This window comes from Xiphophorus maculatus, chromosome 14, assembly GCF_002775205.1.
Source record: "Xiphophorus maculatus strain JP 163 A chromosome 14, X_maculatus-5.0-male, whole genome shotgun sequence".
Lineage (NCBI taxonomy): Eukaryota > Metazoa > Chordata > Actinopteri > Cyprinodontiformes > Poeciliidae > Xiphophorus > Xiphophorus maculatus.
Window position 1 is genome coordinate 25,854,838 of NC_036456.1, and position 21,424 is coordinate 25,876,261.

Consider the following 21,424-nt stretch of genomic DNA (forward strand, 5'->3'; position numbering starts at 1 on the left):
TAGACTTCGACTTAGACTGGATAATGCAGCACAACATCAGCTGCAAAAGGTCACATCTCTCCAAAAACACTTCATGTATGCTTCAAAATTAGACTGAAGAGCATTACCTACAGGAGATCTGATCTCCTGGTGGTATCATAGATACCCACCCCCAACATGGACTATTCACACTCCTACCTGCTGGCCTGACGGTCAACGACCACATTTACAATTGAAGAATGGATGCTAATTTGAGCCATCAGAGTCGTTGGTTCTTTTGGCACTGTTTCAGTAAGTCTGGGGAGAAATCGAAAACCTAGTACTTGAAGTGAGGAAGTACGCAGAAAGAGAGGAGCAGTTCCAACAAAAGTAGATAAACACTTTATAGAAACAACATGATGGGGCTTACAGTAAATTTTATTTGGGTTCCAGCACAAGGAAAGCACCAAGAAGATGAGGCAATAGAACATGCTATTTTGCATTGCAGGAATTATCAGATTCAGAGGAACAAGTTAGTTAAAAACCCTAGTTATTGCAAAAACATTGAGAAAGTACAGAATGTCATGCTATTTATTTTATTTTTTTAAATGGTGTAAGTTGTATATGATCTATTTTTAATATTTTTTTATATACTTGTTTTTGTCATTTGGTTCACACTACTTACCGGTTGGTGGCGGTAATGCGTAGCTAACATTTCAGGCCAACCGTCAATAAAACAAGAAGAAGAAGCCAGAAGAGGACGATGAACGGATCTGAACTCCACTAAGAGCCGAAGGTAAGATGCTGAAGATTTTAATAAGACAGCAGGGCAACATGTTTGAACTTTTCGTTTCTTCGTGTATAATAGGCGTTACCGTTATGCTCGCAAATTCTCGACCATAAGAGTCCAACGCGGCGAAGCTGAGACAAGTTGATGTAACTATATTCTCTCTCTTAAAAAAAACAACAAGTTTTAATGTCAGTTTGCTTTCGTTTTGTGCGTTGTCCAAATAAAGCACCAAACGTTAAAACGCAGTCAAGAGGGACTCCGGCTGCCGATGCCCGGCCATAACTGGTGAACTTCGTAAGTGGCTCTGAATTTGGTAACTTGTTTTGACAAAAATTGTCCTCCCATCCGCGTCTCGCTTACGAAGCTGAAGTTAGTTTCCGATTGCAGCTTCCGACTCGGAAAATGGCTGAACGGCGATTCCACCTAATCTTTCACTGCCTTCCGCATCTTTAATCTACTCTAGCTAAAAAACTACAACACCGAGACTCTTCAAACCTGGGCCGGATTGTTCTGCTCTGATAGCAGAATATTTAAAACCATGTTTGGGATTTGTGAAATTTTTTTCTGATTTGTGAAACTTCAATAAAGGTTGATCTCACCTCTGGATCAGACTAGAATCGCTCCAGTTCCAAAACTACAAGACCTAGAATCAAACCTGCATAGCAGAATATTTTAATCCAAGTTTGTGATTTGTGAAACCTTTATCTTATTTGTGAAACTTCACTAAAGTCCAGATTACTATTCACACTCGTTCCATGCAACACCTGGACTCTTCAAACCTGGGCTGGTTTGAAGTGTTTCTCGAACTCAATTCTAATTCAAAACCACTTTATTAATCCCAAAGGGAAATTAAATGTTGCTGTAGCTCATTAATTCTGCAAAGAGTTATTGTAGATGGTGATGGCTGTTTGAAGGTAATATCTTCTGCCATTTCCTGAATCTGAAACCAACTTCAGCTTCAAACTTATCCCGAGGTCAGAGGTTAATGAAAGAAATGCTAGTCCAAATTAACTCATAAACTCCAAACACTGGTGTAAGACCACTTTCAACTAGACTAAAAACTTCACCCGAGTTGGGTAGTAATTACTTGAGTAAGTTTTTAGAGGAAAACAAAGTACTTTTAGGAGTTTTTTTTTACTACTCTGTACTTTCTTACTTTTACTTGAGTAATTTATTATGAACTAGGCCTGTCACGATAGCAAATTTTGCTGAACGATAAATTGTCTCAAAAATTATTGCAATAAACGATAATATTGTTTGAAGACCTTTTTACACTGATTTAATGGAAATGACGTAATAATGCATGCGATTTCCTGCCAAAGATAGATACACTTTATTTTCAAAAGAACACTTAACACTGAAACTGATAAACAAAATAAACAAAACAACCAAAAACAAAATGGATTCTCAGTCTCCATTAACAAAAAATGTACTTGATAAAAACTAAACAACATAAAGCCAAAGTGGAAATAAATACTGCATTCAACCAAAAGACTGCAGATTATGAAGTCTGTATATTATGTTGTCCTTCAGTAATAATTAGATTTAAATAGAGAAAATGGGCACATCGACTACCTGATGCAAGATAATGGTCTTGGTAGGTGCATCTCCTCTTATTAGATGTCTTGTAGCTGTTTTATCAAACTTAAAAGTTTCACATTTTCAAACATTATAAAAATGGTTTCAAAAGCTTAATCGAACTTTGGTTAACATTGAATACAGCTTTTATATCCTGATAAATATAACAAATGTGAAGTTGTGGTAGGTTTTGGTGTGGCAGCAGTAACATGTTTACTTTGATCATGACTGTATTGAATTTATTTATCATGATGTTTCTCTTTGCAAAATTTCGCCTGATTTAATCATTTAATTGTTTTGATCTTTTGTTCTTGAACCTGTATGTGACCTTGACTCTATTTCACAAGCTTTTTTATCATTAAAATAAAATGCAGGTAGTAAACTCCTGCAACTAGTTTACTACCTGCATTTTCCTAACTACTCTTCAATCCTCACCACTCTCCTGAGCTGTATGATCTCAATCATCACCACAGTATATCAGTTGTGGGTATAGACAACAATGATAGTTCATTTGAGCGGTCAAAGACCTTATTGGTGTTGGGGAAATTGTCTTTAACAAAGAGTGAGGAGAAACTGTTTCAAAAACCAGAGAGTCTTGAGCAGAACACAGCATACAGTTTTATAGGAAGGGTTTCATTCCATTCACATAGTTTAACAATCTGCTTAGTTACAAAACAGATTGCAAGCATACACATATTCTTTCAATAAGGGAAATTCAGGGATGTCATGAGGGTGCAAACAAGAAACAATAGAATAACTTTATAGTAATACAAAGTTCAGAGAAGTGGCTTAAGAAGACTTTCCCATGAGCACATGCATAACACAAGAATCACTGTACTGTTGTGCATTATTTTACTCATAATCATAGTAACCTTAAAATTTTCCACTACATTTCCATGCACAGAACCCATCGCATATGTTGTGAATATATCATCATCGCAGTATTAGTGCATGCAGTATTTGTATTGGAAAGGACTATTTGAGTGCGATAATTGTTGGCTAATATATCCAGTGTTCTGAACTTGTATTTTGCATGTTATTGCAATCGTTAGTCTGCTGGAGACAGTCTTATGGCAACAGATGTTCACACCAGACCATCTGTCTAATCTAAACTTCATCCTATGAACTCTAGATCATCCTATAAACTCTAGCCAAAAATGCTGGAGTTCATAGGATGATGGGGGCTTGGATCAGAACAGAAAGAAGAAAATTAATATAGCAACTGTTATTGTGAACGCAATATTTTCTAATATTGCATCCAATGTTGCTGTTGAGACATTGCACACTTTGATATTGGACACACTTCAATATATTGTGCAGGATCTTAGTGTATCCATGGCTCTGGATGTTAGCTTGCACACCTGCAAGCTAACATCTCATCTCTGTCTACTTGAAATATGAAGAAACTGGTACAATTACAAAAGGGTGAAAGGGGAAGAAACCTGCACCCATTGATGCTAATGTTAACTACTTTTAGGAAAGAATCACAATCCTGTAGCGCCTTCTTGTTGTTAACATTCACTTACTGTATTTTGACTTGTGTCTCTGCTAGGAATGACTTGAGCAGACTAAAGTTGGCAGGCGATTAATTCCCCTCCCCACCCAATTCATGTACATGAAACTGTGTTGAGTAACCATTGTTATTAATTGTTGCTCTCCATCTCGCTGTTCTTTCCTGTCAGGGTATTTTGCATTGTGTGCAGCTCCTGGGCCCTGAACAAGCTGCTGAAGGGATCTCAAGATGTTCCTCATTGACCATTGCAAAGGCTGCATCCTTTTAGCTGGCTGATCTGAAATCCCAACACTGACTTTGAGCAAAGTTCACGGTGTTGTTGTTTGGACTATGTGCTGTACATATATATCCACAATACCAATTGCTTTGGCCATAAATCTATCACATTTCCTTAATTAAAACTGCTGACCATCATGACTCATCCCATGTATAATCCATTTGCCTCTGGGGATGTAAATGCCTCTCAGGGACAATATGGACTCTCTACTGGACAGACACAGGGGACCATATGGAGGACTATACCTAATCTTGGACCTGGATCCAGCATAAACTTCCCTGGACAGTCATTTGATGGATCTAGTTTGCCTGCAGTCAACAGGCCTGAACCAGGTCCAATCACTTCAAACATTCATTTACAGAGTACCTTCAATATTTCTGCCAGAAATCAAATAACGTACCAATCTTTTGGTCAAGGTGCCACAACAGAGTCAAGCTTTTCTGTCTCATCAGCTTCTCAATATCATCAACAATCCAATGTTTGTGATGGGAATAGTTCTTTTAACTGTTTCCCAGATTCCAGAAGTTCTAATAAAGATAATTCCTCAGAGTCTTCTTTAAATCCTTATTATTATGCAGCTCAACCAATCGGCCAACCTCTATCCCATGAGCTAGTGCTCACACCTTGGCTAGCTGAAAAGATTTTATTGCATTATGGATTTCAAAAAGAAGACTTGAATGAACTCATAAATTACCCTGACGAGGAAACTACAGCTGAGAAGCTACCCTACACTTTACAAAAGATTCGTATGAAGAACGCCAACAGAGCTTTACCTGCGGCCACGTCAGACTCTATGTCTCAACCAAGTTCAAGTGGAATTGTTAGTTTGAAAAAGCCAACGATATTACATGATGAACCACCATCGATCACTTGTCATACATCTGGGGATGAACATACAAATGTTGAGGATAAGACTGTTGAGAACTTTCTCAGTAAGGCTCAGAGTTGTGGATTCACTGTGCTGGTGAACAATGAGACTAGCAGTCAGGCTGAAAGAGTGCCTAAACAACACCTAGAATTAAACACCAGTGGTTCCATTTCTTCACATGACCAGCTGGGCTCTACTACCTGCTTGAGCTCAACAAGGAATATTGTAGCTCCGGCCCAGCAGGTGGAGACTCAATCAAACCAGTCTTTGCAATCAAGCATCCCTGCCTTTTCTCTACAAAATAAAAGCAGGGACATTGTATCACCAAAGTTTGGCCTCGATGGGTCTCCACCTGTAAAAGCACCAATTCACCCATTTACATCAAAAACACCAATTAATATAAGCCAGGGTGTGCGTTTAGGGGGACCTGTCCTTGTTCACACAGAAAGTAAAACCCAAGACCAAAAGTCAAAGATCACAAAGATGGCACCGCAGAAGCACCTGCAGAAGCAGTCCAAATTGCAGATCACACAAGCTGTGCAGCCTGCAGAGCCCACTACTTTGAGACAAGTTCCTGCTCCCTCTTTCACCCCCACTGTTGTGGAAGTTTCCCATCCGATTCTACATTCTGGCAACAATGTCGTTTCTTCATCTGTCCCAACCGTGGATCTGGTCAAGACCACTGATACACAAGGATCTAAGCACCAGTCTCCAGTAAAACCTCCAACCTTCAAGGGTCTGCCGTCACTAGCCAAGATGCATGACTGTACTGTGAGCAAACCAAGGAAGTTTCCACATACTTGTTCTTTATGCAAGACAAACTGTTCTCAATTGAAGGTGAGTCAAATATTGTTTTCTCTAGTTAACTGGCGCTTGTGATTTGCTTTTCCTTTTCATATATACAGTACAGACCAAAAGTTTGGACACACCTTCTAATTCAATGGGTTTTCTTTATTTTCATGACTATTTATAAGGCAAGAAATCCCACTTATTAACCGGACAGGGCACACCTGTGAAGTGAAAACCATTTCAGGTGACGACCTCTTGAAGCTCATCAAGAAAATGCAGTGTGTGCAAAGCAGTAATCACAGCAAAAGGTTGCTACTTTGAAGAAACTAGAATATAAGGGGTATTTTCAGTTGTTTTACAGTTTTTTGTTTAGTGCATATTTCCTTCACACTGAAGGCATCAAAACTTATTCATAGTTTTGATGCCTTCAGTGTGAATCTACAATGTCAATAGTCATGAAAATAAAGGAAACTCATTGAATTAAAAGGTGTGTCCAAACGTTTGGTCTGTACTGTATATACAGTATATATATATATATATATATATATATATATATATAAGCCCTTATTGTGTTGGTTGTTTCTTTCTCTATTAAATGGAAGGCTATGTTTTGGTCACAGTGTATAAAGTTGTTTACATGGATTTCCACTGACATTTAGTTTATTGTTCAAAGACATCAGTGTGGGAATCTGCTTACAAATATGTGCTGAGTACTCAGAAATGGTTCTAATATCAGAGAGGGATTCATCTATTAGGTGGTAATGCTTTCACAAATGGTCATTAAAAACAAAAGTGTACCTGTGAAGAATGGTAAGAGGACCCTTTAAGGCAGTGGTCTCAAACTGCTTTCCTCAAGTGTCAGAGTCCTGCATCTTTTAGTTGTGTTCCTTGGCCTACCCACTTGAATTACATAGTGAAACTGCTTCAGTAGCATACAGTTTAGCTCTACAAAGCTCTGCTAATGAGCTAATATTGGAGCCAGTTATGCTGAAGCAGAGAGACATCTATAAGTTGCAGCTCACCAGCCCTAGTGCCTTAAAGGTAGGGGGAGATCCCAAAGAAATACTGGGTTAAGACATGAGAGAAGCAAAACTAGTCATAGGAAAATATTTTCTTGTGTACACTGGGTTACTATCAAGTGGTTTATTTTTGTATTTTTTTTATTACATTAGTAAATTCCTAATAAGATTGGGATGGTCTATAGCAGGGGTGGGCAATCCTAGTCCTCAAGTGCTGGTTTCCTGCAACTCTTATATGTCTCCCTGGTCCAACACACCTGAATCCAATAGCTGAATCACCTCCTAAGTGCAGTCAAGTTCTCCAGAGTCCTGCTAATGACCTCATTATTTGACTCAGGTGTGTTGAAGTAGAGATACATCTAAAAGTTGCAGGAGACCGGCCCTCGAGGCCTGGAGTTGCCCATCCCTGGTCTATAGGCTAAACCTTTGACACTCATTTTATCTCACGTCTCACCCCATGTGGGTCATCTTATTTCTGTATGTAGTAATTAGTGATGGTGAGATGAAGCCTCATGAGGCATTGAACCACTTGAGCCAACTGGTTCGAGAAAGGGTTCATTTCTTGAAGCTTCATGTGCACACGAAACCACCTACTGGCCAGGTGTATAATCACAGCCAGCTGTATCTTAACACCTGTGATGCATTGAATTTTTGTCTATTAGGGCTCTTGGGAATGACGTCACAAAAGGTGTAGGACAAAATCATTTGTCTACATAAATTATGTATACACATATGTGTATAATAAAATATTGTTTGAATGTATCCTCTGTGTGTAATTAATCCCAAAATAGTAGTGTCATGTGATATGGCATGTTGTGTAATAAAGTTTTTCTGTGACTCTAGAAAAATGGCCTGGGCTTAATCAGGCAGAGGACAGTTAAAGTGCTTGTGGAACTAGGGAGGGGTGGTGAATAGGCTATTGCTTGTGTAACTTGGATGATTTCATGCATTTTTATTAAGAAACAACAATTTCTCCACAGTTTTTGGTTTCAAACGATTTCTCTTTTTTGACACTACATGGATGAGGTGTTATTATTGTACCCCAACTCCTTGGAGCACAATAAACACCTCACCTTTACAGAAAATAAGAAACAGTGAAAAATACAGTTCCTCATAAGCAAACCTAATGCATCTGCAAATGTTCAGTTCACCTTACCTTGTTAGGGCTTATCAAATCGAAATGTTCCCACATAGGGGAAATTCCTCCTCTTTCTCGCCGGCTCCATCCTACTCCTATCCTATCCTCGCGCTCCTAAATCATCTATCTATCTCTATCTCTATCTCTATCTCGCTCTCGCTCTCTCTCTCTCTCTCTATTATCCAAACTATCAAAACTCTATCCACTCTCTCAACTGACTGCAACTCGCCTACAACAACCCACATTTTGAATGGAGCCTGTGGGGTTTCTAAAGCTGTCAAACCCCGCGCCAAAATCGGAGCCACTTCCCGAAGCAGTCACGTGGTACAGCCAGGCAGCGAGGCTTCGGACGTCATCGTTTTCGGCTCCTCCCCTAAATGAAGCAAGCCTCGATACGCGCTTTACGGAAACGCCCCCTCCATTACTCGACACACGCCTCCAAGCCTCGGCACATCACGTAACATCACTAGTAGTAATATTACAACCCAGAATAAGAAGTGTTACTTTCTCAGTTATGTCTCATTTTATTGCATGTTTTATATATTTTTGTACGTTTTTTCTTATGTTGTGCATTTATGATCTGGAATGATGTTTGTTTTTTTTTTTTTACAAACCTGAATCTGAAATGTTGCCATTCAAGATGGAAGATCTGGACATATTTTTATCTCCGCTGTTGGCTTCTGACACTACTGCATTTTTCAATTTATCCTTACAGTCAGGCTGTCAGCTCTAGCAAACATTTAAATATCTAAATTTCTGCCTTCAGAACTTTAAATTAAAGAATTAAATTCAGAACTTAAAACTTTAAATTAACGTTATACTAATGACGGTTCTACATGTTTGTTATTGTGACCGCCAGGATTGGACTGACCACCAGCAAACCAGTCTACACGTTGGGAACTGCAAACGTCTTCGGGAACAGTCAGTCTTTTGGGTTTTTTTCTGGCATATTTTTAGGTTAAAGAGGAATGTTTTACACAATTTTTGTAAATGGACAGCAATATTAATTAGAGTGCAATGAAAGTATTTTAAAGAAAATTGTACTGGAATGATATACTTTTCTGATCTGTTGTTGGAGGCTAATATGAGAATTTGCCATTTTAAATCATTTTACATCAGTCCAACATGTTGCCAATGAATCATTGACACTATAGACTTATAGAAAGGCTGTGTTTTATGTTGCACCATAAACCCACAGACCACTTTAGCTGATCACTTGATATTGTCCATTGTTCTAGGCATTCTGTTCAAACAGAGAATGGCTTTTTAAACACAGTGGATCAGAAGTTTTGGAAATACTTGGACCAGACCATCTGGCACTAACAACTTCACCATATTTAAACTAGTTTATATCTCCTTGCTTTTCTGTTTCTGGTTCTTGGCTTGAACTTCACCAAGTTTGCCTTCCCCTTCACAACTAAGTCTAAGTGAATTTAGTTGCTTTCCTGTGATTGGCTGATTTACTATTTGTGCTATAAAACAATTGACCTGGGGTCTCTAATAAAGTGGTGAAATGTGGAGTTGTTGTTACACCTTTCCTCTTAAGTCAATGTTATTTAATAGTATTCTTAAATATTCCACAGACACCCAGAGTGGGATGGCAAAGTACCAGGGCAAAGGTATATTTCTGTATTTACACAAATGACAATGACATATAGGGAATATATCTCTAACTGATGGTAAGTTTCGCTATTCTTTTCCTGTATAGTGATGCCATTAGAAGTGCCAAGATTTCTTCCTCCTCTCCTGACCACACTGCCCATGATCATAAAAAGAAAACCAGTGATGGGGCTCATTCCCGGTCTTCCTCTCACAGCCCACGCCGACGCTGCAGCGCTACCCATAGAAGTACCACTTCCAGCAGTAGTTCTCGCTCTAAAAGTCCTCACAAACGCCGCGGTTATGAGCGTAGAAGAACTTCCACCAGCAGTAGTTCTTCCTCTAAAAGTCCTTATCGACGCCGTAGTTCTAGGTATAGAAGGGCCATTACTAGCAGTAGTTCTCGCTCTAACAGCCCTCGTCGACACCGCAGCCCTGAAGGTCGAAGGGGAACACGGAGCAATAGGACACAATCACTTCACAGCACCAGGCACAGTCGCAGGTTTGTGTCAATTAAATATTTAAATTTAGAGATAAAGATGTTAATTTGTATCCATAGTTTCAGGTTTATCTTTGGAAGAATGAAAGATTATTAAAACCTGCTATAATACGTTTATTCTTTTTTAGAAATGAGAACTTTATGTTTCCATCAGGTCTCGGTCTAGATCTACATCTCCACAGCACAACCGCCGTATTTTCTCCAACTATCGGAGACATTCAAGCGATTGGGAGAGAGGGTCACCAAAAGGAAGGTTTAAGACTTTTGGTTTACCAAGACGGAGCTCTGATATACCATCGTCTCCAAGGAAAAATACTGAGAAATTGCGCCATCCTTCCAACAGGCCCATCCTTGCTCCTGGCGCAAGGATGGTCCAAGAGCAACTCTCACGTACTAGAGAACGAGAACATAGTGATGAAAAACAGCAGTCAAGCAGGAGCCCCAATCGATGGTTGTCTCCAAGAAGTGAGGAGAGAAAGAGGTCACGAGGAAGGAGCCGTGACCGACAACGTTCACCAAGAAGGAGCAGTGAGCAACAGTTGTCTCCAACAAGACCAGTAAGGTCATTATGTCATGACAAACAACGTTCACCGCAGAAGAATCACAAAGCACAGTCATCGCCAAAAGGAAATGATGGGAAGCAGTGCTTATCCAACAAGCGTGTGGAGCGGTCTTCAGTAAGTGCAAGCCATAGGCGGCAGCTGTTCCTGGAGGAATCTCTGAAAAAGAAGCCATGCAGTGAACAAATTCTAACAAAGCAACTCATGAATTCAGGTTTGTTTTTACAATATTTGATGAATATCAGCCACAAGCCTGTCAGAATGAGCAATAAATCAATTAATCGCATTATAAATTAAAACGCACCAGTTGCTCCATCCCTGCACCAACCTTTTGACAAATTATATATGCTCATGCACTTCTGAATTTTTGTAACTTTTAACATTTTTTAACACAAAACCATGATGGGCAGCTGGAGGACTGCTCTGTCGCCCCCGTGCACCAGGTTCAGAAGGTTTTCTAAGGGAAACCGTGGAGTTCATTGGACGCTTCCAGTATTAGTCAGTCTATTGGGCAAACTTGACCAAATATTTTTATATGCTTTCTAAAGCAAAATACTAGTTGGAGTTACTTGAACTGTATTGAATTTTTTTTTTTTTTTTAGGTTGTTATGCACCAAAACTAATACTTTCTTTTTGGTTTATTATTTAAGCTTCTTTTGTGCCAGAGCAGCTAAACACTGCCGGTGTGTTTGCGTCTTCGGCTAGCACTGTACTGGCTGAGCAAGCTAAAAAACGGGCATCTTCATCATCACAATCATCATCAATGACCAACAAGATGGAGGCTTCCACATCATCAGGAGGCAACAGCCTAAGATCTGCTTCCTCGTCATCTTCCTTCAATCCAGCAAAGTTGACGCTGGACAGAAATTTTAATCTGGTGCAACCTAACCTTCCAAGGAGTGAGGAACGCTCTACGACTATAGCCAAGGTTGGTGTTTGGGTTTCATATTCTTGATATTTGTACGTCAGACATTAGTTTCCTATTAACCAATCAGAAAGTTGCATCAGAAGCTTTAAGTCTTAGACTCTCTTGCTGCCTCACTGCCTTAACTGACTGCAGATATGTATCAATATATCATAGAAAACACAATTTTCTATTTCTTCACTGTTACCCTCATGTTTTGCTCAGCAATGAGAGGAAGAAAACCACAAATATATTGGATTCTGATGCCTGTTGTGGACAATCCAGCTGCTATATTTCATCACTTGTCACTCATAACAGCAGCTGCAGTTCTTTAAGCAGCTTATTTTGTTTTTAACAGCCAGCCAAATTTACATTTCAACGTTTATTTCTTTCTTTTCTCCCCAGCCTCCATTTGCTCATCGCAATAAACCATCACCTCCAACCATGTTGAGGCTCAGAGGCAATTTTGATACTCTCTCCCATGGTGATGTGATCGCAGCCATGGAGTCCTTTGGAAAGACCAAATCCCTTTTACTGTTTAAGTCTAAACAAGAGGTATGGAAAATGTAGGATAAAATGTAGGTATCTTTGCGTGAGTTTCAACTAGAGAATTGGATACAAATCACATTTGTCACATTTGTTACTGTGAATGTAACAAACCTGTAACAAACCAAAAAATTACAACAAAATTTAAATTTTTAATAATATTTTAGTCTAATTACAAATAAGCTTAGTTGAATTAGAATATTTGCATGCTTTGTAGGCTCTGTATTATTTAGTCCCCATCTATGTCTACTTAATACCTGTAAATAATTTGCATAAAACTAGAGTATTGGCTTAGTTTCAGGAAATTTGGCGAAAAACATAAAAATATTTAAATCTCACACAATCAAATTAGGTATAATTTTTCTGATCATTTTACATTACTATGAAATATGAGACACTGAGGCCCTTTATGGATGTGATTAATTTCTTCATACAGTAATCACACTATCCTAGTAAACTGAGTAGACATCAAAATTCTTTCAAAAGGATCCATGATTAGTTGTAAAAATAGATTTTATTTGAGAAATTTATTTTAAATGTAAAAACAGTACAGTAGTACTACTATGTGCTGTTTAGTTTTTATCAATTTTAATAAAATGTTCTCACACGAACCGTGTTGATCACGCTGCGATGCATTCTGGGTAAATGACGCCTAACATTCCAACAGCGTTAGCACTTTCCAGCCAAAACAGTGACGAGTAACGTCTTTAAGCCTTTTCAAATTGAACCGGAGCGCGTTGAAATCGATCGGGATGTAGAAATCATAAGAGGTAATGAAGATGAGGAGGACCAAACAGAGGAAGAGGGCAGAGTTGGCCGTAGCCGTAGCCGGTGTCTGCTGCTGCCGCCACCTTCAGCTTCATAAATGACACAGTGAATGACTCTTACCTCTGGTCGGACTCCGTGATCCGGTGAGTACTTCTATAGCTCTGTGTCTGGGGCGGCAGGAGTCCCGCCGGTACATCAGGGTGTTAAAACTCAAACGCATTAGGGCTAAACTTGATCATGGTTGGTTTTGAAAACAAAAAAAGGAAGTTTGGTTTCCATGGAAACCAAACTTCTAGTAAGAGTACTTCACCCTGTGTAAACTAACAGGTTAGTAAACTAACAGGAGCTACATCTTCAGATGTAGATTATCTGTCATCCAGTAGATGACAGATCATTACAGGATAAGAGAAGCTGCACTAAAACGAAAAAAGAAATTGACCAGTTAAAGAACTGTAAATAATTTAAAATGTATAACTAAAAATTATTTATTCTGAAAATGAGGAAACTAAAATTGTCTGCATTTTTACTGCTTGCCAATTATTCCTGCTTGTAGCACTTGTGTGAAAGTAGTTAAATCAGTCCTATTTTTTTCCATACATGTAGGCGACTGTGTGTTTTGAAAAAGAGGAAGATGCTGCCAAGCTTAAAGGTTCAAAAAACCTTGAGATAAAAGGAGTTTCCTTCACATTTGTTGCAAAGCAGGTATGCATCTGCAGTTAATATAAATTTGTTTCTGTTTAGTGTTCTCATGTTACCAATAACCTGACCAATGCACAATAAATTGATTTGTAGGACAGAGTTTCAGAGGCACCTTTATCTGCGTCTCCAGGGGATCAGAAAAATCTTAAGTAAGTTCTTCCACAATCACACTGATACAGTAGCTTAAGATATTCATCACATTTTTTGCATTTCAACTGGGGTCTACAACTGCACACACTAAAGTCTCAGGTTCAAGTTTAAGAAGCCTAATAAATAAATAAAATATAAAAAAAGAGTATATCTGAACTGAGACTCCAAATCTCAGGAGTATATCCCCTACTCCAGCGTCTTTCTAACAAACAGCCAGACAGATTTAAAGAGAAGCAGCAAAAGCAAATGAGGTGGATTAGCATTGCTTGTCAACAACTGGTGGTGTCATCCAGCGTGTCATGACAGTCATAAGACTTTGAAAAAGAGATAGTGACTGTTTTTAATACAGTTTTAAACCTTTTTGTCTTTCATTTCCTTCACAGAAAGCCCGCTGTGCCCTGTCAGTCTGTTTCTGCTAGAAACCTGGTTCTCCTGCCACTTAAAACGCTTTTGTCTATCAAAAAAAAGTCCAAAAAGAGCACAGCAGTCAAGCTTGTGAAAAAAGCCAAAGTCTTGGCTTCCAAAGGAAAGTGTGTCTCCAAGAAGCAGGTGGTTCAAACTGTGAAAACAGTCAATGTGGCAGCAAAACAGCCTGTAAAATCAGCTAAAGACAAGAAAGAAGCTCCAAAGCTGGAAAAGACGCTCAGTCCCAGTAACCTTGGACAAAAATCAAAAGGCAAGGAAGAGATCCCAACTGCAACAAAACTAAGGCTGAAAGAAAATAATGACTTTTCTGTGGGTAAAGTGAAAAAAATATCAGAAACAAAAATACTGCAGGGTGAAAATCTTCCACCCAGCAGCAAGAAAACGGAAGAAGTTGAAGCAAAACCATCCGAGTCTGACAGACAGACTCTCAAGGCCAAAATCTCAACAACAAACCTTCAAGAAGTTGTTGCACCTACACAGTCTGAAACAACAAAACAAACCCAAGTGAACACAGTTAGTAGTGAGATAGAAAATGTGAAAAATGGTCAGTTGGGAACAAGTGGAGCGCCAGAGCCAATAAATATGGAAGAACAAAAACTTAAAGTTGGGACTGCAGCGGGGGGATTTTTAACCGGTTTGCCTCTGAAACGAATGGCCAGTGAAAATCCAGAGACCTCTGTCCAAATAAAAACTTTGGCGAATTCAGAGTCGACTGCACAGAATCTGAAGTCCAATGAAAAGCAGACAGAACCACCGACTGCAGGAAGCTCTGCTGGAGCTTCAATCAGGATGGAAAGAAATCAAACAGGTAAAGACAACTGGACAATAAAAAATATATCTCTTTATCCTTTTCACCTGCAAATTAATTTGCACTTTTTAATATTTTTATTTTTGTTTGATATTTTCTATCCTTTAAAGATCCTGGAAAGCCACCCAGTCCAACCATTGAAACCACAACAGACGAGAGTGAGAAGCAGCTGACTGTTGGGGAGAGGATTGTTCCTGATTACCTGAATCAACTAACCCTAAACAGCAAAGGTGATTGTCAGACATATTTTGTTTTGGTAAGATAATTACAGGACTGGGTTTCACTGCTTTGTACAATTTGACTCCATCCACAGACTTTGTTCTGGCATCAAGCATCCTGAAGCCCAGGGTCAGTTTCATCCTTCTGTCTTTTCTGTTCACTTTGACTAAACTTAAGTTTACCTTTTCTAATGAAGTCACATAAATAAAATGCTAATTTGGTTTATATCATTATGTGGAGGTTTTTTGCACTGATATGTTTAATCAGTGTCTATTTCTAAGTGAATCAGTGGTGGGCACCGCTAGCTAAAACGTTAGCTACACTAGCCCTAAAGCTCTAATCATAAACATTAGTTTCGCTAATGCTAAAGCGCTACACTAACACCAGCAAGGTATTTCCTTCTGTTAATAGGTTTCTGTTTCTTTTATTTCCTCTCAGCCGTTGAACTTTGTTTACCCAAAGCTGCTGCTAATCACCAACCTGCCCTCGTATGACAGCTGCAGCTACACTGAGAAGGACATTTTGGATCTGCTCTCTACATTTGGATTTCAATACTCGGATGACATGATTTTTATCTTTCCTCAAGGCTGCATGGTAAGCACCAAACTGCTTTAGTTATGTTTATATTTATCACTGGCATCCAAGGTTCCTAGACAGCCTGTAAAAGTCTGAAAATGTTATCCAAGTATTTTCCCGAGCTGGATTGGTAAGCAAGTGTCTATTACGTTGTCTAAAAGTTGTCTGTTCTTCTGTCCAGTTTTTTATTTGCTCACCCTGCTGTCAAATAATCCATTCATCCTCCAAGTGATTTCACTAAATCTTCCATAAATTGACTGTTTGTCTACATGTCTGTTTTCTACTTATTTTTCTACTTCTGTAATGTTTTGCTTTCACCAGATATAGTGAGAATCCGGCTTGAGTGCTTTTAAAAGCTTTTTGTGGAACATGAATGACTTCGTTGGTGGTTTTATTTTTTACCTGCTTTAGCAATGTGAATTTTAGCACTTAGTACTTAGGTCAATTCTTGTTTGATACTGGATGATTATCTAAATTTTTCTTGGGTTATTTAGACCTGGATAATGTTATAGTATCTCATTTCTGTGCTTCTCACCCCTGGATTTTCAAGGCTCACAGTCCTACAACAGTTCCAACAAATTAAAGTTGTTTTTACATGTTTGTCCAACCTTGTTAAGATATTGGTGTAGTTAAGTGTAGAGTTATCAAATACATTTGTAATTCAGTACATTTACATCTGTGTTTTTTTTTAAATTTTTTTTTAAAGAGACATTTTAAGTGAATTCAACGCTGTTTTCTGTATTGGATCAATATCTGCAGATGCTAAACCTTAGATATATGCATCAGAAATGAAAAATGCATTCCTAGTTGAAATAAAATGGAAGAATTTAGAATTTTATTAGTTTCCCTTAAAAACTGACTAAAGATGACAAAGAAGTCTGGAAAAGTTTGAGATTTTTCACACTTAATAGGTAGACTGCACGAAATGCAGTCAATTTGACTGTCATGGACTTTGATGGCATCAAATGGTCCATCAATCGAGAAATACATGCCAAATGTTTTGCCATTAAAAATGAGACCAATTGTCTGTGTTTTTTTGTTTTTTTAAAACTTTTTATTGCGTTTTAGGCTTTTGTGCTGATGCCCAGTAAGGAGTCATTGATGGACCTGGTTAAGGCGTCGGCAGAAAACCACCTCATCTTCAAACAACACAAACTTTGTTTGTATGTTGTGAAAAAATACATTTCAATGACACTGGTAAGTACGTGTTGATTATTTGAAATGTACAAATAAATACCAAAAACATGGATGTCTAGGCTTTAAAGTTGGATTTAAATGTTTCGTCTGACTGAAGGTAGTGTTTTGTTCTGGTCCAGTCAGAATCTGGCAGAACATTTGTGGAGGGAGATAAAGTTTAAGTTGATGGCAATTTGGTCTTCCAACCTCAAGGAGTTAAAATACCAGTGGAAATTTGTTGAAAAATGTTTTGTTTTTCATTGCTGTAGTGTCAAAAATGTTTTTGATTATTACAAAAAGTGTAATCCATTTTTGATAGGTATTTTCTCAACCTATATAAAAAGAACCACAGACAACGTTACTTAGTTTTCAGCCAAATTCTTGCAAGAATTGAGAAGGCAAACAGGATACAAGCCGATCTCCTTGCGTTCTGCCATTCTGCTGCAGAACTTGTCATTTTATTAGCAGAGAAAGGGAGTGAATGGAAAGTGGGAGAGTGATTTTAACAAAAAGGTGGTGGTGGTGGTGGTGGGGCGGCTACCCTGATAACAAGGAAGGGAAACAGAAACTAAATTCTACACACAGACAATTTAGAGGCAACTAAGGAGTATCTCAGGAAGTTCTCCTAAAGAAGCAAAATCATGCTTGAGGTCAAGGAAAGGTTAGTTGTCTTATACACAGTTTAACAAGTTCCTCCTCTGTGGGGTGAGAACACTAAACCTTTAAATAAAACACAACTCGTAATATAAAACTACTAATGTAAGAAAGATAACAAAACATAATAATTCTAACAATTTTCGTCATGCCAATACACGTTTCTGATTTATTTTTTTTTTCTTTTGAGAAAGATGCCAGTATTATTTAATTGTTTTATTGACTGAATAGATAAAAACATGTTCTTTATTGTTACTCAAAAACTCCTTTCTGTGCATTCTGGCTTTACCTCTGCTCACTTTGTTGTTTTCCTTTCAGTCTGGCCTTTATGAATTGATCATGACTCTAGCATCTTTTGTAAGTATGACGATCAGATCTTTCTTTCTTCTTTTTTTGACTTTGGCCTTTAAATAAATGACAGATGCTGGAATACAGATGCATTTCTCAGCTGAAAAATCAATCTTCAATCCAGCATGTTAAACTTAATGAACGAACTACTGGATAAAGGTTGAACTTGCATTAAACAGTACTGTAGTATCGGAGTCGAATGTTAGATAAAAATCAGTTGGAAGATGCGCTGCTTCTGACTATAAATACCCTAAAACTCAAAGACGTCTTCAGTTATACATCAAAATTCAGCTAACATGTTTTCTGTGTGTTGTTGGAGCAGAATGTTGCGGTGTCAAATGTGATCTTCATCAAGAACATTTCCCCGAGCGACGCCATCACTGTCAGAGAGGCTTTGAGAAAGATTGGCGGCGTCACAAACATCCTGCCTCTGCTCAACAAGGTTTAAACACAAAGTTCATGTTATATCTCGATGCACAGATTTCTGGTGTTTTTACATTTTCTTGTGATTTTTAGGTTTTCATTGAATTCGAATCCGTTTATGACGCCGATCGCCTCGGGGTTTGGTACAGCCTCCTGAAGGTGGGCTATACTCACATGATTGTACAACGGCTGATTGTACCAAGGGGCTTCGAGGAATCACAACGTAAGAAATGCTGATTTATGAAAGCATTAACTGCAGTATGGAACTTTTATAACTTTTATAGGTGGACAGCGTACCAAAAGATTGTGCTCAAGTAAGAGTGGTGCTATTTTAGCATATTTTTACTCGAATAAAAGTAATCCAAGACATTACTCAAGTAAGAGTAAAAAAGTATTTGGTAAAAAGTCTACTCAAGTACTAAGAAACTGATCCAATTATCATTTAATATTTAAAATTTACATCACCAGATGGACCAAAATACAAAGTTAAGTGGAAATTTTGGTATTTTAAGGACCAAAATGACAATAACTCATATAAATAACAAAAAAATAACAAAACCAGGCAAAGGGAACACTTTCCAAATCTGTTCCTATCAATAAAAAACTTATGAAACTTTAACAAAAACTGCAGGTGTGTATGTGTCTGGTGGATTTTTGGTTAAAATGTGTTTGTTTTTAATTCAGTGGCTAGAAAATCCAGAAATTTTTCTCAAGTAAGAGAAGAAATGCTTCATAATGAAATTACTAAAGTAAAAGTAAAAAGTACAGCGTAGTAAAAATACTCCTAAAAGTAATTTTTTTTCTAAAAAGTTACTGAAGTAAATGTCACTAGTTACTACCATTAACTCTGGTTAAAACTGCCAACATGTAATCACAGTTTATGAGACAGATAATCTGTAAAAAGATCAATTTCCTGCTCCTGCCATAGCCAAAAAAAAAAACAACCAATCAGAGACAGAAGGAGGGCCTTAACGTTGTCAATTATCCTCACGTATGCGATGCTAAATGTGCTAATGCTGGAGAAACAACTTTCTATTACAGGAAAACCGGTTATCTGCCGTCGGCTAGTGGCTATGCTGACTAGCTTTAGCATTCGCTACAGAGAGCGTATGATTGACAGCACTGAGACCCGCCTCTTGGTTCTGATTGGTTGTTTCTAGTTAGCGCTTCTTAAGGTTTTTCTCAGTTTGGCCAAACCATTTTTGACAAAAAGAAATCTAGGTAGTAAATCTTGTGTTATCCTACCCACATCTTAATTACTAAAAGTTTCTCTTTTTTGTTGGAAAAATCAAACAGTTTGTTTATGATCTTTCTCCACTGATCTTGTCTTTGGTTGTTCAGCACCATTACTGCCACTGAAAGCACTTCCAGACCAAGATGTGATCATTGCTGGGGCAGAAACGCCAACATTGAAATATGGCATCCCTGTAGGCACATTTTCGCCGTTTTGGGTGACCATGACAACACAACCCTATGTTTTTCCAACTGCCTCTCCTTGGTTTAACATCCCAAGTAAGAGAAACACATTTTACATGTTATGGTCTAAATAATTTTCTTGGATTTACTCTTTTTTATTGTTGTTGCTTTTTGCTTGTAGATTATCTGACAATCCACTCGAACCAAGTCTTTTCGGTGAGCTATCCTTACACGCAAACCTCATTTTAAACTTACTGATTTCTAACCAAAACAGGGAAAAATGATTCACATATTTGCAAAAACACAAAACCTTACCAAGTATTTTTAGTCTAGTTTCTTGTGCAAATAACTTAGTACACTTGAAATAAGAAAAACTAACATATATGGGGGAATTTTCCTGCCATAATCCAAGAGCACACATTTTCATTTTGAAATGAGGACTTCATGTCTTTCTTCTCAAAACTCATAATGCTTGTACTCAAAACTTCTCTATTGTTACTTAGTCTTTACTCGGACTCTCTGCTCGCTTTTGGAAACACTGTTTGACACAGTCGCCTAGCAACCTCTCAGCCAATAGAATGAAAGTGTTGTACTGAGTGCGTTTGTTTCCTTCTAGCAGGTGTGCCTGTGTGGCTACTATCGATTGTACCAACCTGCAAATTTTATGATCTATAAAATAAGATCATTATTGACTTACAGTATCTAAGAAACCTTTGCGAGCTTTCTTAGATAAAACAATCTTTGCTGGCCCTTTTTTTGCAGGTAGTTTGAATGGCAGGTAAATTTTAACTTATAAAATAGTCCTAAGATATTTGTAGTTTTCTACCATCTCCACTGTCTGACCTTCAATTACCTTTATTTCTGCTGGAATGTAAATAGAAACTGGTAATCTCCTTCGGGCCAGCATTAGCAGCTGCTGTTGCATTAATTTGGTGTGGAGTTCTTTATATACACATCTGTATCTTCTTTTGAACTTTAGTCTTGTAATGTGTTTTATTTGCCTGCATTCTGCATTACATCCTTGTGTATAAATATTTTACCTTCTATTACTTCAAAAATATTTACTTATGAACTGTGCGATAGATAATTACCCACCCAGCCTCTGTGTTCTGCACCGTAATGCTGACGGGTCTACCAGAGGGAAACTACAAACACGAAGACGTCGCCAAGCTGGTGTGGCCTTATTTCCCCAAGCAGAACCTCCAGACTCTCTGTTACAACATCGTGGTCCTCCCTCTGCAGAGGAGGGTAAGGAGCTGCTCTGGTTGTAATCTACTCTACCTTTCAGACAAATACAGTTAGCATGAATGAGAATTACCACCGGTGGATATAGTACCCAAAAAATGTACTTGCGTAACAGTGGCACTACTACAACATATTTTTTCTAGAGTAAACGTAAAAAGCAGCCATCATGAAGAGTAAAAAAGTATTTGGTAAAAAGTCTATTCAGTATTGAGTAACTGATCAAATTACACTGGTCAACAGCTTCAAAAATTGTCTGAGGTTGTGATGTAGGAACATTCTTTTTCATTTTGATAAAGGGAGACACTGAATCAGAGAAATGCACTTTTGTCTTTAGATATTTTATCTAGAAAATCAGAGATCAGCATGTGAGAAAAGTTAAGTAAGAAGTAAGAAGAAGTGAAACTTAACACATACAATTCTCCCTTTACATCTCATCAGTCACGTACACGGTGCCTTCCACCCTTCTCTCAGTTTCTCT

General features: G+C 38.1%; 1 protein-coding gene across 3 annotated transcripts in view; it reads left to right on the top strand.

Annotated features, from left to right (window-relative positions):
• The first annotated feature begins 684 nt into the window (after window positions 1-684).
• LOC111610774 overlaps window positions 685-21,424 on the top strand; it is a 59,523-nt gene continuing 38,783 nt past the window's right edge. For 2 of the 3 annotated variants that reach the window (XM_023345630.1, XM_023345633.1), the window contains exons 1-21: window positions 685-754; window positions 4,009-5,821; window positions 8,790-8,851; window positions 9,514-9,549; window positions 9,639-10,031; window positions 10,183-10,802; window positions 11,239-11,516; window positions 11,898-12,047; window positions 13,410-13,508; window positions 13,599-13,654; window positions 14,039-14,889; window positions 15,000-15,119; window positions 15,203-15,237; window positions 15,547-15,702; window positions 16,753-16,881; window positions 17,833-17,871; window positions 18,185-18,304; window positions 18,379-18,508; window positions 19,627-19,797; window positions 19,883-19,917; window positions 20,785-20,949. In XM_023345630.1, coding sequence (XP_023201398.1) covers window positions 4,253-5,821; window positions 8,790-8,851; window positions 9,514-9,549; window positions 9,639-10,031; window positions 10,183-10,802; window positions 11,239-11,516; window positions 11,898-12,047; window positions 13,410-13,508; window positions 13,599-13,654; window positions 14,039-14,889; window positions 15,000-15,119; window positions 15,203-15,237; window positions 15,547-15,702; window positions 16,753-16,881; window positions 17,833-17,871; window positions 18,185-18,304; window positions 18,379-18,508; window positions 19,627-19,797; window positions 19,883-19,917; window positions 20,785-20,949 — 5,214 coding nt within the window. In that variant the 5' untranslated portion in view covers window positions 685-754; window positions 4,009-4,252. Of the gene's footprint in view, window positions 755-787; window positions 1,043-4,008; window positions 5,822-8,789; window positions 8,852-9,513; window positions 9,550-9,638; window positions 10,032-10,182; window positions 10,803-11,238; window positions 11,517-11,897; window positions 12,048-13,409; window positions 13,509-13,598; window positions 13,655-14,038; window positions 14,890-14,999; window positions 15,120-15,202; window positions 15,238-15,546; window positions 15,703-16,752; window positions 16,882-17,832; window positions 17,872-18,184; window positions 18,305-18,378; window positions 18,509-19,626; window positions 19,798-19,882; window positions 19,918-20,784; window positions 20,950-21,424 lie in introns of those variants that run through there. The other variant, XM_023345631.1, reaches the window with a different exon arrangement.